The following is a 16,107-nucleotide window of genomic DNA, read 5'->3' on the forward strand; positions in this document are numbered from 1 at the left end:
TGGAAATTTAACCTTTGACAAAATCCCCTCCCAAAAAAGATGAGAAAAAATTGTGGTACCACCAAAAATCTAGCAAAGAAAAATAAAGTCTAGATCTCACTGGGAGCGACTTTCGCTGACGCACGCGGACCTTTTTATTTTGTTATCCCAACCAGACCTAAAACCAGCAAGATGCTGCACAAATAATCAGTTTTAAAACAGTGGAAATTTAGGATAATTTTTAACAATGAAATGACAGAAACTGTTCTGAAAAACCGTTTGATATATTTACTCTTTAATGCATTTATTAACAAACATAGTGGTTATGCTACAAACAATTTATTTTATTGATGAAAGTCAAAGAGACAGAACAGCAAACATTTATTTTCTTAATATAAATGAAAATTATTTAAAAGCAATGATCAGCGTCAGTTCAAAGGTGATATTAGTTTCAGTTTCATCTTTTATCACAATAAAGAAAACAGAAGAAAGTTCACTTCAATCTCAACTGATTTAAGGAAGAACAACATTTGTTCTGCAGAGCAGAGGAAGAGAAATTAGAACATAAAATTAATCAATACAAACATAAAAGCTAAACCATTAGGGCCCAGAAAAGTTTATATTTTCATGTAGAGAAATATTTCTGTCATACAAGAATGAAAGAAAAAAAGCACACAGAGAACGATATTTAAACCAGAAAAATAAAGAACAGAGCAGAGACATCAGAACAATGAATCCTGATCAACAATCAGACAAAAGAGAGAAAATCTAACTGGGTTTGTGGAACACAGCAGAGTCACCGTTGTTACAAACCAAAACTCCAGCATGTAGCGGCTCAGTGAATCTGGTCTGGACTCTGTGGATCAGAGTCATGGATTCAGAGACGCTGTAGAAGGACAGAATACCTGCTCTGTGATCCAGGTACACTCCCACTCTGGAGGAAACTGGACCTGATCTGGAGGTCCAGATGCTGTTGTGACCAAAACTAAAACTGGTTGAGTTACAATCTACAGCCCAAGATTTGTCATTACATCCAAATACACATTCTTTCCCACCTCCTGCTCTGCTGATATTCTTGTATGCGACTGATACAATAACTCTCCCTCTCCACTCCACCTCCCAGTAACAACGTCCAGTTATACTCTTTTTACTCAGAATACAAGTATAATGAGTGAATCTGTCCGGATGACTGGAAAAAATCAGATGGTGACCCATTTTTGCTATCTTCCTGTTTCCCTCTGATAGTGCCAGTTGTGTGTGAGCTGTGTTTGGATCCAGTGTGATTTCACATGAATATTTTAAGAATCCAGCTCTGCTCTTTGGTTCTGGTTCTGACAGTAGAACATCCACCTCAGTGACCATCAGTGAGATGTTTGTCCATGAGTCTCTCAGGACGTCCTGTAGTTTATCTCTGAGCTCTGACACAGCTGCTGCCACGTCCTCAAAGTGTCTCAGAGGACGGATGTTGATGCTGGATGAGTGTGTAGACTCACTGAGTGCTGGCAGTGAGGGGTAGTTGAGGAGAAACTGGTTGTGATCCTCTGTGTGTGAGAGCTGCTCCAGCTCAGCGTCTTTCCTCTTCAGCTCAGTGATCTCCTGCTCCAGCTTCTCCTGAACATCTTTGACTCGACTCACTTCAGTTTCCTGCTGGGATCTGATCTGCTGCTTCACATCAGAGCTTCTTTTCTGGAGGAGACGGATCAGCTCAGTGAAGATCTTCTCACTGTCCTCCACTGTTTTATCAGCAGAGTGATTGATGGCCTCCACCTCCTGTTGAAGCAGCTTCACATCTTTCTCTCTGTCCTGGATTCTCTGCTGGATGTTTCCTCGTCTCTCCTCCAGCTCTCTCTGCCTCTCGATCCTTTCTACTGCAGCTGACACTGTGTCATGACCTTTATGTTCATCCACTGGGCAGACATAGCAAATAAACTTCTGATCAGTGCGGCAGAACATCTTCATCACCTCATCATGCTTAGAGCAGATGTTCTCCTGGAGGTTCTTGGACGGCTCCACCAGCTTGTGACTCTTTAGTCCAGGGACATCATAATGAGGCTGAAGGTGTTTCTCACAGTAAGAGGCCAGACAGATTAAACAGGACTTGATGGCTTTCAGTTTTCTCCCAGTACAGAAATCACAGGCCACATCTTCAGGTCCAGCATAGCAGTGATCAGCAGCAGCAGCTTGGAGTCCAGTCTTCTTCAGCTGCTCCACTAAAGCTGCTAGCATGGTGCTCTTCTTTAAAACAGGCCTTGGTGTGAATGTCTCTCTGCATTGAGGACAGTGATAGTTCTTCTTCTGCTCACCTTCATCCCAGAAGCTGTTAATACAGTTCATACAGTAGCTGTGTCCGCAGGGAATCGTCACCGGATCCTTCAGTAGATCCAGGCAGATCGAACAGGAGAGAGTTTCTTGGTCCGGCTGATTCTGCTCCATTTCTGCTCTCAGTCACAGCGACTGTGTGAGTTTCACTTCCTGAAAACAGAAACTGGGTTGAGCTCTGATCTATGAATGACGTGTCAGGGCAGAGATGCTGCAGCCAATCAGCTTTCACCTTCAGCAGATTTTGGCTCCTCCCAGCTTCAAGGTGTGTTTAAGAGCAGGAAGAAGTGGGAGGAATATCAAATTTTTATTCCTGGAAGAGGAAAGCTTTTCAAGTTTAATAGTTAACAAAACATTGTTCTGTTCAAACGACTGACGGACTCATCATATTCATATCTGTTTATTTTGGTGTTGCTGATAATAAAACTTTATAAAACCTGTTAAACTTTTACACCACAAAGAGCTGACAGGCTCCAACAGAACATTTCTGGCTAAAGTCCAAGTCCTGGAGATTTTTAACTCCAACATCCAGCATAACTTTTCCAGTGTTGTTGACTTTATGAATAAAGATTTCAGGATAATTTCCCTGCAGGACTCGAGTTGGGCACCTTGGAGTCAGCTGTTCTCTTTGATCCTCTTGCTTCTCCTTATTCCTGCTCTGTAATAAATATTCAAAAGTTTTCATAAAATTATTTTAAATCAGAGGAGCAAGCAACATTCTTTGTCCCAAACAATTTTTTTCTTTTTAATCAGTTACACAAACTCTGTAAAGCAAAAGGTTTTTTTTCTGCTGAAAAAATATTGAAAAATTGATTCCTGCTTTCATCGCCTCTAACTTGGACGACTGTGGTTCTGCTCACATTGGTTTCAAACCATCATTGGTTTACAGTTGGTCCAAAATGCTGCAGCTTGTTTATTAACCAGTACCAGAAGGCCTGATAATCTCACTCCAGTTTTCTACTTTCAACTGGTTTCCTGTTTTTGCACTGATTTTAAAATTATTTTACTCACCTTTAAAGTTGTAAATGTTTTGGCTATGATTTATTTAACTAAACTATTCAAGCCATTTATCCTTAAAAGATCCCTTTGGTCATCCAACCAGATGTTTTTAGTGTAGCCTATGTCCATATTATAGAATAAAGATCAGGATTATGGTCTGGATCGTATTTATGATTTGATCTTGCACTTCTAGAGGTCAGCGTTTCACAGGTTTATGGGCAAAGATTCAATTTCTATCTGGTTTTGAAAGTGTTGGTTCAGTTGGGAATAAAACTATGAATTACTGTGCAAGGAAGTAAAATTTGCTGCTTTGCCGAACCGCAAATTACATTAAGTCAATTTCTTGCTTCCAAACATGCTCACCATTCCATGTCTGATGGACCATAATCATCAAACTAAGATGTTTTCAAAGTCATTCATTTGCTTGAGTCTATGTCTTGCTCCAGAAGCATACAGATTAAGAATACAGGGAGTAAAACTGTGGGGTCATGTTTCTTAGATGGGTATGGAGAAGTGAACAAGATCAGGTAGGTTATGAATTCTTTAGGTGTTATTTTCATGGTTGCAATGATAATTAATGCGCTATTGAAGCGTCTTCACAGTAAAGAAATATACAATATGAAGATGTGTGTTTAATTGCAGGAAGAAGCTGAATCCGATTCCCGTTTTCTGCTACCCCTGATGAAAGTCACTTATCTGGATGCAATCTCATTGTATATCTGTGATGAAGAACCAATCTATACTTCTCAGACATCCTGCAATCATTTGCAAAGACTTTGAAAATATTTTCAAATATTTTGGGCTTATCAAAGCAAAAGTCTTGCCACTATAAGTCTTGTTTTTTGACCTCAGTGGTCCAGAGGTGGGGGCAGAGGTAACAGATACACTTCTGATCAGTGCGGCAGAACATCTTCATCACCTCATCATGCTTAGAGCAGATGTTCTTCTGGAGGTTCTTGGACGGCTCCACCAGCTTGTGTTTCTTTAAAGGAGCCACATCATAATGAGGCTGAAGGTGTTTCTCACAGTAAGAGGCCAGACAGATTAAACAGGACTTGATGGCTTTCAGTTTTCTCCCAGTACAGAAATCACAGGCCACATCTTCAGGTCCAGCATAGCGGTGATCAGTAGGAGCAACTTGGAGTCCAGTCTTCTTCAGCTGCTCCACTAAAGCTGCTAGCATGGTGCTCTTCTTTAAAACAGGCCTCGGTGTGAATCTCTCTCTGCACTGATGGCAGCTGTGGATTCTTTTCTGATCCTTTTTATCCCAGTGGGTTTTAATACAATTCATACAGTAGCTGTGTCCACAGGGAATAGTCACTGGATCCCTCGGTAGATCCAATCAGATCGAACAGGAGAAATTTCTCAGTCCGGCTGATTCTGGTCCATTTCTGCTCTCAGTCACAGTGACTGTGTGAGTTTCACTGATTGATTGAGAACATTAACAGGTTTAAGCTCTAATCTATGAATCACATGTTAGCACAGAAAGGCTGCAGCCAATCAGCTTTCACCTTCAGCAGATGCCGGTCCCCCCAGCTTCAAGGTTTGTCTGAAAGCATGAAGAATGAGGGTTAATATTAGGCTCTGATCCCAGGAAGAGGGAGGCTCATAAAGTAATGAAGTTTAAAGTTTAACTGTCTTTCTAACAGTTTTCTGTTCAAAACATCTGACTTATTTACCAACCCACTGGTCTCTAACATGTAATCTCTGATGATCTTGCATCTTTTTAAAAAACCTACAAAACTTTTACGTGACTCTCAGCAGAGCCAGATTCCTGGAGATCTTTTTCTCAAACCTCCAGCAGAATTTTTCCATTATACTTGATTTGAATCTGTTTCTCATGATAAGAAAGGATTTTGGAGGAGTGTGAATACAATCTATGCAAACCTTCTAAATGTAATGTATTAGACATTAAATGAGTTTTAGTTTTATTACAATGTGTAAATCCTATCAACACAACCTGTTTTTGACAGTAACAAATGCAACATAACAAAATATCATACAATGTACCCGAAGATTCTGGGCCATACATCACATTGTGAGCATGTACCACAAACTATGTAAGAAGTGTGTTTCCTTGACACTAGCTGTGTTTCCATCAAGGCTTTTTGCAAACAGATTTATTCTCGCTTGAAGCGGTTTTTGAAATTTTCAAAAAAAATAAACAAACAAACAGTTGATGCACAAAATGGGAGATGGAATCCATCCATCCATTTTCTTACACCTTTATCCCGTTGGGGTCGGGGAGGTGCTGGTGCCTGTTTCCAGCCGTCAGCGGGCGAGAGGCGGGGTCAACCTGGACAGGTTGCCAGTCCATCGCAGGGCAACACAGAGACAGACAGGACTAACAACTAGGCACACACACACACACACACACCTAGGGAGAATTTAGAGAGACCAGTTAACCTGACAGTCATGTTTTTGGACTGTGGGAGGAAGCCGGAGAACCCGGAGAGAACCCACCATGCACAGGGAGAACATGCAGCTCTGTGCAGAAAGACACCAGGACCTTCTTGCTGCAAGGCAACAGTGCTACCATGTGCACCACTGTGCAGCCCTGACATGGACTCACTTTTGCTAAATAGGTGCTGATGTAGCAAACCTTCCTATCCACTGCTGGATGTGTGCACAGATCATTTCCAAGTCCAAACCTTGGATGTGATCCTGGAGTGTCCAGCTGGAGGCGCTCCTGACATTTTCTCTTTACAGACTGAACACAGTGCTGTTGTGATGTTCCTGATAAATCGGATCAGATGTCTATAATGTGCCTGCATACACATCAGAGAGTATGTGGTCACACACCTGTATTAAGTTGCTCTGCATTATTTTGTGCCAACTATTTACTGATGTCACAATGCCTTGACTCTGTAATAGTTAGTGAGTAATGACTGACCTTAATATTGGCTTGACGTTACACTTCCCTTTGTTTGCTGCATTTTCATCTGTTAGTTAGGAAATGATTCCCTTTCTTTACAGCAACAGTTACATCCATGTGAGGCTTATTGTATTTTTATGCTACTGGAACTTATGGAGGGTTTGATAAGAATGGAGCCTCAACCATTGTCATGGTTTTGAAGGTCTTTGTCCTGATGAAGCATTAGTTTCCAGACTTCAGGTAAGAAACCATGTGATAACCTAAGTACAGAAGGTGATGACTTTCTGCCTAGTTAGAACAGATCAGACTGAACAGACACTGAGGATGTTTTTTTTTGCTGTTCTCATTTTTGCAATAAATAACAAAGAGTTGCTTGAGATCAGTAACTACAGTAGAAGTTTGTTAGGAAAAACTCCTTTATCCTTCATTTAAATTTTTTTTATTGTAAGTCGGAATCACAAACAGAATCTGTTCAACTGATTTTTTTTCTGGGAACTGTTGTCTATTGTCTGGGTTTACTGTGTATGGATGCTGTTTCAGTTTTACGTCAGTTTTTTGCGTTAACACATTAGAATGTGTCAGAAAACAAACTGCAGCTCCCAGTGAAACACAGATGAGCCTCGAAGGTTATTGATGGTTTTCTTTCTTTAAACTTTTCCAACATGTGACATTCTCCACCCAAAAAATTGAATCTTACAGAAAAACTGTTGAAACCAGATCAACAGTCTCCCCTGCAGTTCTATAACTCACCACCAGGTGGCGACCAGCCAATGGTTTGTTCTAATGTGACTCCTTATTTGTTGACAAACTGAGCCTTACTTGTTTTTATACTTGTTTGTTTAAAAGTTTTAAAAAATATATTCCATTATTTAAAAAAGAAAATAGTTTTTTTGCAATAATGAAAAGAAAACTTTCCACATTTCTTTTTTATCAAGTTGTTTTATTGAAGGAAACCAGAGACAGAACAGCAGACATTTATTTTTCTGATCTACATCTAAAGAATTGAGGAGAAAACAGCATCAGTTCTAAGTTGATGTTAGCTCCACTTTCTTCTTTGGATTACAGAAAATAAAACAGAAGCAACTTCAGTTCACTTCAATCTCTTCTGATTTAAAACAACTTTCTGACGAACATAGGAAGAGAAACCAGAACATACAAATTCATCAATTCAAATATTAAAGCAAAACTATTAGAGCCAAGAGAAGATTAGATTTTCATCTGGAGAAATATTTCAGAGTTAAATTGATAGGTTTATTTTAATTCCTAACTAGCAAAGATTCAACCAGAGGCATAATTGTCTTTTCTGCAGAAAGGAGGGAAGACCCGAGACACGGAATACCGCTGTAAAACACTGTCTGGGATCAACTCTGCCAGATCTTTCTCTGCACTTGGCTTTATTAGAAAATACAAGGAAGGAGGTTGGGCCTTCTCACATAGTCACACAAAGAATTTGACCAATGACCTTTTTCTACAGGGTGCTCTGGAACCTTCTGTGGGCATGCCCTTAAAAGGGCATGGCTGACCACAACTAATCAGTTACACATGGAGCTGATAACACAGGAATGTGTAAAGTCTCTAGCCTCCAGGCAAACATCCTAAAAATGGTTAATAGTGTTTCACAGAAGAAAAGGAGTCACGTAAACATCAAACAAAATAATAATATGAAAACATAACCTTTCAAATAAACTGACAAGTAAATGAACTTAGATAATTTTTCTAACATAAATAATAGTGGAAGAAAATTTAGCTGGGTTTACAAATCTCTGCAGAACCTGCATTGTACCACACTAAAACTCCAGCATGTAGCGGCTCAGTGAATCTGGTGTGGACTCTGTGGATCAGAGTCATGGATTCAGAGACGCTGTAGAAGGACAGAATACCTGCTCTGTGATCCAGGTACACTCCGACTCTGGAGGAAACTGGACCTGAGATGGAGGTCCAGATGTTCTTGTGACCAAACTGATAACCATCTGAGTAACAATTTACAGCCCAGGATTTGTCATTACCTCCAAATTTACTTTCATTCCCATCTCCTGATCTGCTGATATTCTTGTATGCGACTGATACATGAATCCATGTCGCTCTCCACTCCACCTCCCAGTAACAACGTTCAGTCAGACTCTCTTTACTCAGAACCTGAAACCAAACGGTGAATCTGTCTGGATGACTAGAATAAGACTGATGGTGACCCATTTTTGTCACCTTCCTGTTTCCCTCTGACAGAACCAACTTTGTGTGAGCTGTGTTTGGATCCAGAGTGATTTCACATAAATATTTTAAGAATTCAGTCCTGCTCTTTGGTTCTGGTTCTGACAGTAGAACATCCACCTCAGTGACCATCAGTGAGATGTTTGTCCATGAGTCTCTCAGGACGTCTTGTAGTTTCTCTCTAAGCTCTGACACAGCTGCTGCCACGTCCTCAAAGTGTCTCAGAGGACGGATGTTGATGCTGGATGAGTGTGTAGACTCACTGAGTGCTGGCAGTGAGGGGTAGTTGAGGAGAAACTGGTTGTGATCCTCTGTGTGTGAGAGCTGCTCCAGCTCAGCGTCTTTCCTCTTCAGCTCAGTGATCTCCTGCTCCAGCTTCTCCTGAACATCTTTGACTCGACTCACTTCAGTTTCCTGCTGGGATCTGATCTGCTGCTTCACATCAGAGCTTCTTTTCTGGAGGAGACGGATCAGCTCAGTGAAGATCTTCTCACTGTCCTCCACTGTTTTATCAGCAGAGTGATTGATGGCCTCCACCTCCTGTTGAAGCAGCTTCACATCTTTCTCTCTGTCCTGGATTCTCTGCTGGATGTTTCCTCGTCTCTCCTCCAGCTCTCTCTGCCTCTCAGTCCTTTCTGCTGCAGCTGACACTGTGATGTGGCCTTTATGTTCATCCACAGAGCAGAGATAACAGATAAACTTCTGATCAGTGCGGCAGAACATCTTCATCACCTCATCATGTTTAGAGCAGATGTTCTCCTGGAGGTTCTTGGACGGCTCCACCAGCTTGTGTTTCTTTAAAGGAGCCACATCATAATGAGGCTGAAGGTGTTTCTCACAGTAAGAGGCCAGACAGAATAAACAGGACTTGATGGCTTTCAGTTTTCTTCCAGTACAGAAATCACAGGCCACATCTTCAGGTCCAGCATAGCAGTGGTCAGCCGGAGCAGCTTGGAGTCCAGTCTTCTTCAGTTGCTCCACTAAAGGTTCTAACATGGTGTTTTTCTTTGGGACAGGTCTTGGTGAGAAGGTCTCTCTGCACTGAGGGCAGCTGTAGTTTTTCTCATCACCTTCATCCCAGAAGCTGTTAATACAGTTCATACAGTAGCTGTGTCCGCAAGGAATCGTCACCGGATCCTTCAGTAAATCCAGGCAGATCGAACAGGAGAAAGTTTTTCGGTCTTGCAGATTTTGCTCCATTTCTGTTTTCAGTCACAGCGACTGTGTGAGTTTTGTTTCCTGGAAACATATACAGGATTAAGCTCTGATCTAGGAATCATGTTTCAGCGCAGAGAAGCTGCAGCCAATCAGTTTTCACCTTCATCAGGTTTTAGTTCCACCCAGCATCAAGGTTTGTTTGAGAGCAGGAAGAAGAGTGAGAGATATCAAGTTTTAATTCCAGGAAGACAAAGTCTTTGAAAGTATTACAGTTGAACAATGTCCACAAGAGTTTTCTGTTCATAACAACTGACTGAATCACCAAAACTCAGACATCTAAACTCTAATCTCTCCACAGTATCAGTTAATAAAATTAAAGAATCATTGTTGCTGCACAGACTGGATGTGTTTTAAGGGAAATCTGTTGAATTGGTCTGTCTAGATTCTCATTAGGAGTGTTTGGGTGCGTGTGTGTGTGTGTGTGTGGGTGCGTGTGGGTGTGTGTGCGTGTGTGTGTGTGTGTGTCTCCGTATTGTCCTGCGATGGACTGGTGATCTGTCCAGGTTCTGTCCACGCTGCAGATAAGCGCTCAACAGCAGCACGTTGGATGTTCAGGGTGACATTCTTTCACAAAAATGTAGTTTGTGGTCAGAAAAGTTGAGATAAAAATATTTTTGAAGCATATTTATGCCTCTACATACTGTAAACCTGTGGACAGAATATGAACAGGGAAGCCTGAGAAGACATTAAGTTGGCTGGAGTCAGTACTCTGCAGGCTGTGCTTAGAAATCTGATGTTTGCGTTTAGATATAAATGAATCTGAAAATAAAATGATCACGGCCGTAGTAAACCCACGGTTGAGCTTTATTTTATTCACAGCTGTGGAGCACTGCTGCAGCTTCCTGTCACTAAACTTCATGTAATTTTCATTTTACATTTGATGTAATTTTATTTTTATATGATTGTGGATGTGTATATCTGTTTGGTTGTTTATTTAGTTGTTTTTCTTTGTGGACCTCGAGTCTGAACCAAAGTTTTCTGATCACAAAACCTTTCAGTTTTTATAAGATATTTATTGCTTAAACACTTGAGATTGTTTAGAAGTTGTATTTTCTGTGGTTTTGTTATATTTATTGCTTAATATTGATCAGAGTCTCCATGCAGTGAAGACGGCTGATTTCTGATCAGTTTAACCAACGTTTGTTTATGCAAAACACTGAGTAAAAAACTGACATTCAAATCTGATCCTGGTCAGAAACTTCCTGTAACACTCTGATTACCAGAGCTGGAGAGTAACTAGTTACATTTACTCAATTACATTTACTTGAGTAACTTTTTGGAAAAAATGTGCCCTCAGAAGTATTTTTACTACGCTATACTTTTTATTTTTACTTGCGTAGTTTGATCAGTTACTCAGTACTTGAGTTACTTTTTACCAAATACTTTTTTACTCTTACTTGAATATTTTCTTGGATGGCTACTTTTACTTTTACTTGAGTAAAATATGTTGAAGTATTTCTACTCTTACCTGAGTACAGTCTTTGGGTTCTTTGTGCTGATTACGTCATGAGAGTTACAAACAAGTTCCCAGTGAACTTCTGTTTGGATCAGCACCGGTTCTGCCTTTCATTAAAGAAGAATCCTTCATTTGGAGGTTCTGCGTCTGGCCGGCCTTCTTATGGCATGTCTGAACCTTTTCTAAAGAGTTTAAAGCCCTGTGTCCAACAGACCAACACACTGAGCTAACACAATTAGCCCTCAGGCTCAGGCAGCTCATTCATGCATAAACTGACTTTCACAAAGCTGATTTAAGCAGTGATGTTTCTGTTAATACCTGATGACACAAACTATTTTAATCTTATCCATCTTCTTCTTTTAAGGCACCGTTCTGGTTGTAACTGGATAAGAAGTAGCTGCCAGGAAGTTCTGCATCCGCTCCCAGAAATGTAAATATGTGAGTATGCAAACTTTGATATTTTCTCCTTCTAACTTAGACAAAGCAGGCGCTGCATGCAGTTACGTTAGAGTCATTTGACTGTCAAATCATCTTGTGCTTTTCTCTGAAGAGCACAGGCTGCTTCTTTACAAATGTTTTCACACTGGACTGTTTTTCTGGATAGTAACACTAAACCTTTGCATATTTTAATGTGTGCAGACATATAATCTTTACCTACTGAATGTTTTTTCTCTGTTTCAAAAGATTTAGTCAATGTTTTTCTTTAAAAACTTGTTTGTTTGTTTCTGAGCATTTGATTCATCAAGGAAGTTCATGAATAGATGCTATCATACAAAAGAAGGAAGTGTTAACACACATTCACATGCAACCCCATCTGCAGACTCGGACAAATGTGTAAAAACCTTCAATAAATAAAATGTTTATTCCAGTAAAATACTTAGGTTTGCTTTACTTTCTGACTCTATTCACCACAGAGGACTTTGACAAGCTTCTCCAGAGATTTGACCTGATAGAAATGAAGGTTGATGGACTTGAGGTGAATGTTGAGGTGACATGTTGCCCCAATAAAACAGAACAAAATACTGACAATTCTTTATGACCGCCCAATAGCTGAGAATTTAACCATTCATGCTAATAATAACTCCAAACACAAACATGAAATTCTGAAAAATGACTTCAATCAACTGCTGAACACAACCGGAAATCTAAAGATAAGCAGTTGGTTGTTGGCTCAAGTTTGAAATGTTTCACAGCTTTGACCGTCTTGGGGATTATCTCCTACAATTATTAAACTGTCATAATCAATGCATAAAACAGATAAGAGTTCACTAAAGTCACTGAACAAAATTACCACATATTTTGGGATTTTATATAAAGTTAGTGTCAGAGCTTACGGCCTTTTACCTCAATCCCCAAATCTTCAAGAGTCAAATTTTACCAGAAAAACCTTTTACAGTTTAGTGAACCATGAAATATTTTAGGAAGCCTTATACCATCTTATGCTTTCTGTTCAAACATAAAAATAAAATTAGAAGGCGCTGATTGGGTTTTTAATTTTTTCTAAGCTCAACACGGCCTAAAACACCCAACAAGGCCGTAGAAATCACCTGCAGAGGCTTTCAGACTCGCTGGGTCTTAAACCTCAGTTTGACATAATAATAATGACAAACCATCTCTAACGCTTACAAGCTGGGGTTAAACTGGGATTTGGATGAAAATATGTTAAAACTGGGAGTGTTTGCTCATATCTGTGTCTCATTGATGAATCTGAGCAAAAAACTGTTAAAGACCAGAGCTGGAAAAATCAGGCTTTCAGGCTTTATGAACTGAAAATGACTCCACCTTTTCTCCCACTTTTAGAGACCAAGATATTTGTGAAAAAACGTCAAACCAAGTCGTCACTACAGAGGGTCAAAAGGACACATGACTGTTTATCATCCGGCAGCTTTACCGGGAACAAACCTGAGACTGTTCTCCTTTTTCTCACTTAGTTCTCAGTGAGAAGTGAGCAGATCTAGATTTGATTGTTGCTTCCTCATAATCTGTGGCGCTTTGTTTCCACATCATCCAACACCTGCAGATGTTCTGCCACTGAAGTTTCAGGAGCTCAGAAATAAATGACAAACCAAATAAAAGTCTTTTTCTCTCTTTATTGAGCAATGTAGTCAAGTCTTTCTGCTGGTATGGTAAAGTTTTTGCAAAACATACAACATTTAGTTGATTCAACCCACAACAAAAGAGTGATGAAGATAAATCTACGCATGAATAAAATGCTCAAGCCATTTTACAAACAGTAAATTACAGTTTACATGATTATTGTATTTGCTAAAACATTAGCAGTGGTATATTGTGTCATCTACATGAGCTAAAAACACAGAATGGAAACTTAAATGAAAACAATATTGCAATATACTGTATATTAGTGCTAATTACACCCAGTAACTGATAAAGAAGACAGACGTAATTAAAGTTTACTGAACTCCGCAGCGCTCCCACAGATGTAAAGCCAAACTCCAGCGTGCAGCGGCTCAGTGAATCTGGTCTGGACTTTGTGGAGGAGGGTCATGGTTTTAGAGACGCTGTAGAAGGACAGAATACCTGCTCTGTGGTCCAGGTACACTCCGACTCTGGAGGACTGAGGAACCGAGATGGAGCTTGCAGTGTTGTTGTGCCAAAACGTGAAACTATTTTGGTGACAATCTAAAGCCCAGGATTTGTCATTTCGACCAAATCCACATTCATTTCCTGCTCTGCTGATATTCTTGCATGAAGCGGCTATATAAGCCCCTCTCCCTCTCCACTCCACCTCCCAGTAACAGCGTCCAGTCAGACTCTCTCTGCTCAGAACCTGCCACCATGAAGTGAATCTTTCTGGATGACTGGAATAAGACTGAGGTTGATCCAAAGCTGTAACCTTCCTGTTCCCCTCTGATAGCTTTAGATAAGTGTGTGCTGTGTTTGGATTCAGAGTGATTTCACATGAATATTTTAAGAATTCATCTCTGCTCTTTGGTTCTGGTTCTGACAGTAGAACATCCACCTCAGTGACCATCAGTGAGATGTTTGTCCATGAGTCTCTCAGGACGTCCTGTAGTTTCTCTCTGAGCTCTGACACAGCTGCTGCCACGTCCTCAAAGTGTCTCAGAGGACGGATGTTGATGCTGGATGAGTGTGTAGACTCACTGAGTGCTGGCAGTGAGGGGTAGTTGAGGAGAAACTGGTTGTGATCCTCTGTGTGTGAGAGCTGCTCCAGCTCAGCGTCTTTCCTCTTCAGCTCAGTGATCTCCTGCTCCAGCTTCTCCTGAACATCTTTGACTCGACTCACTTCAGTTTCCTGCTGGAATCTGATCTGCTGCTTCACATCAGAGCTTCTTTTCTGGAGGAGACGGATCAGGCCAGTGAAGATCTTCTCACTGTCCTCCACTGTTTTATCAGCAGAGTGATTGATGGCCTCCACCTCCCATTGAAGCAGCTTCACATCTTTCTCTCTGTCCTGGATTCTCTGCTGGATGTTTCCTCGTCTCTCCTCCAGCTCTCTCTGCCTCTCAGTCCTTTCTGCTGCTGCTGTCACTGTGATGTGGCCTTTATGTTCATCCACAGAGCAGATGTTCTCCTGGAGGTTCTTGGACGGCTCCACCAGCTTGTGTTTCTTTAAAGGAGCCACATCATAATGAGGCTGAAGGTGTTTCTCACAGTAAGAGGCCAGACAGACTAAACAGGACTTGATGGCTTTCAGTTTTCTCCCAGTACAGAAATCACAGGCCACGTCTTCAGGTCCAGCATAGCGGTGATCAGCAGCAGCAGCTTGGACTCCAGTCTTCTTCAGCTGCTCCACTAAAGCTGCTAGCATGGTGTTTTTCTCCAGAACAGGCCTTGCTGTGAAGGTCTGCTCACACTGAGGGCAGCTGTTGCTTTTTTCCTCTTCATCCCAGTGGGTTATAATACAGTTCATACAGTAGCTGTGTCCACAGGGAATCGTCACCGGATCCTTCGGTAGATCCAGACAGATCGAACAGGAGAAGGGGTCCTGGTTCATCTGATCTCCTTTCTGCTCCATTTCTGCTCTATCTAATGGTGACTCTGTGCCTCTTCTGCAACACTGAGCTAGTATTTGCAGAAGCGTTGGTTCCTGTTTACAAATTGTTTGGCTGTGCAAAATGAATGAACCTTTGCAGCTCATAAATACCCGAGAGGCATGTTAATAGCCCTCATTTGCACACCTGACTTGGAGGCAAAGAGGAAAATATAACTAAACAATACCTACTGTGTGTTCAGAGAAAGAAGAACCATTAAAAACATCCCATTCGTTTAGGGAATTTGATGTTCTGGTTTCTGTTTAAAGTTTTGTTTCTCACACATCTCATCAGCTGTCAGTCATTTATTAATGTATATGAAAAACATTACTTTGAACTTCCTTATAATCCTATCCAGGAATACCGAGTAGTTTTGGCAGCATCCACACTTCTCTTGGAAAATGGAGAAGACAAACAGCAGCATGTTCTGTTCCCTGCTTGTGAGGCACTAAATCAACGTTCTTGATGCCAACAGGAAGTTTTTCTCAATAGATGCACAGAATTCATCCCACACCCAGGGTTCAGCATCCACAACAGTAACCTGCAGCGACCTGGTTGGTGCCTGTCGGTTCAGGTCAAAGCCCAGCGGTGGGGATGGATCCCCTGCATCGAACTGAACCGACAGGTACCAGGTCCGTTACCCTCGCACCCTGCTGCAGCACACTTCCTCGTTTTTCTAACTTACTGCAGAGCGTGCACGCCACCTTTCACTCCATCTGGACGGTTTGGAAGGTGTGTCTGCAGAGCAGGTCCACCTGCACAGGCATTCATGTGATCCCTCTATGAGGGCTCATTTTCAGAGAATACAGGATAAAGGCATCTGTAAAGTGGACTGGCGATCTGTCCAGGTGTCCCGCGCCTCTCCCCTGTTCACTTTGGGAAACCCTGTAAGGACAAGCATGTTGGATAAGGGATGGATAGATGCATTAAAAAAGCCACACTGCTTCCTCAGTTGTCGTCCACTTAGAGCAAACTTTCAAAATCACGGCTGGTGTAAAGAGGAACCAACAGACCTCTGGACTCAGCTCGTTCTGGAAGGC

At 41.2% G+C, this 16,107-nt stretch overlaps 3 protein-coding genes across 3 annotated transcripts; all 3 read right to left on the reverse strand.

Moving 5' to 3' along the window:
• Positions 1-302: 302 nt before the first annotated feature.
• LOC116720951 (tripartite motif-containing protein 16-like) lies at positions 303-2,467 on the reverse strand. Its single transcript, XM_032564475.1, has one exon. It carries the CDS (start codon positions 2,410-2,412, stop codon positions 748-750), a length of 1,665 nt encoding a protein of 554 aa, XP_032420366.1. The 5' UTR covers positions 2,413-2,467; the 3' UTR covers positions 303-747.
• Positions 2,468-4,123: 1,656 nt separating this feature from the next.
• On the reverse strand, positions 4,124-15,203 carry LOC116721921 (E3 ubiquitin/ISG15 ligase TRIM25-like). The gene is made up of 2 exons (XM_032565952.1): positions 14,602-15,203; positions 4,124-4,237 (listed from the first exon to the last, which is right to left on the reverse strand). Exons 1-2 carry the CDS (start codon positions 15,172-15,174, stop codon positions 4,124-4,126), a joined length of 687 nt encoding a protein of 228 aa, XP_032421843.1. The 5' UTR covers positions 15,175-15,203.
• On the reverse strand, positions 7,842-9,609 carry LOC116720952 (tripartite motif-containing protein 16-like). Its single transcript, XM_032564476.1, has one exon. It carries the CDS (start codon positions 9,578-9,580, stop codon positions 7,916-7,918), a length of 1,665 nt encoding a protein of 554 aa, XP_032420367.1. The 5' UTR covers positions 9,581-9,609; the 3' UTR covers positions 7,842-7,915.
• Positions 15,204-16,107: the final 904 nt, after the last annotated feature.

Source organism: Xiphophorus hellerii, chromosome 6 (assembly GCF_003331165.1).
Source record: "Xiphophorus hellerii strain 12219 chromosome 6, Xiphophorus_hellerii-4.1, whole genome shotgun sequence".
Taxonomy (NCBI): Eukaryota; Metazoa; Chordata; class Actinopteri; order Cyprinodontiformes; family Poeciliidae; genus Xiphophorus; species Xiphophorus hellerii.

Bases quoted from the DNA above. Each gene is read 5' to 3' on its own strand.
- LOC116720952 (XM_032564476.1), bottom strand. From the start codon at position 9,580: ATGGAGCAAAATCTGCAAGACCGAAAAACTTTCTCCTGTTCGATCTGC.
- LOC116721921 (XM_032565952.1), bottom strand. From the start codon at position 15,174: ATGAGCTGCAAAGGTTCATTCATTTTGCACAGCCAAACAATTTGTAAA. The intron at 4,238-14,601 runs ATCTGCTCTGTG...CTCCAGAAGAAC, and splicing joins CCAAGAACCTCCAGGAGAAC to ATCTGCTCTAAGCATGATGA.
- LOC116720951 (XM_032564475.1), bottom strand. From the start codon at position 2,412: ATGGAGCAGAATCAGCCGGACCAAGAAACTCTCTCCTGTTCGATCTGC.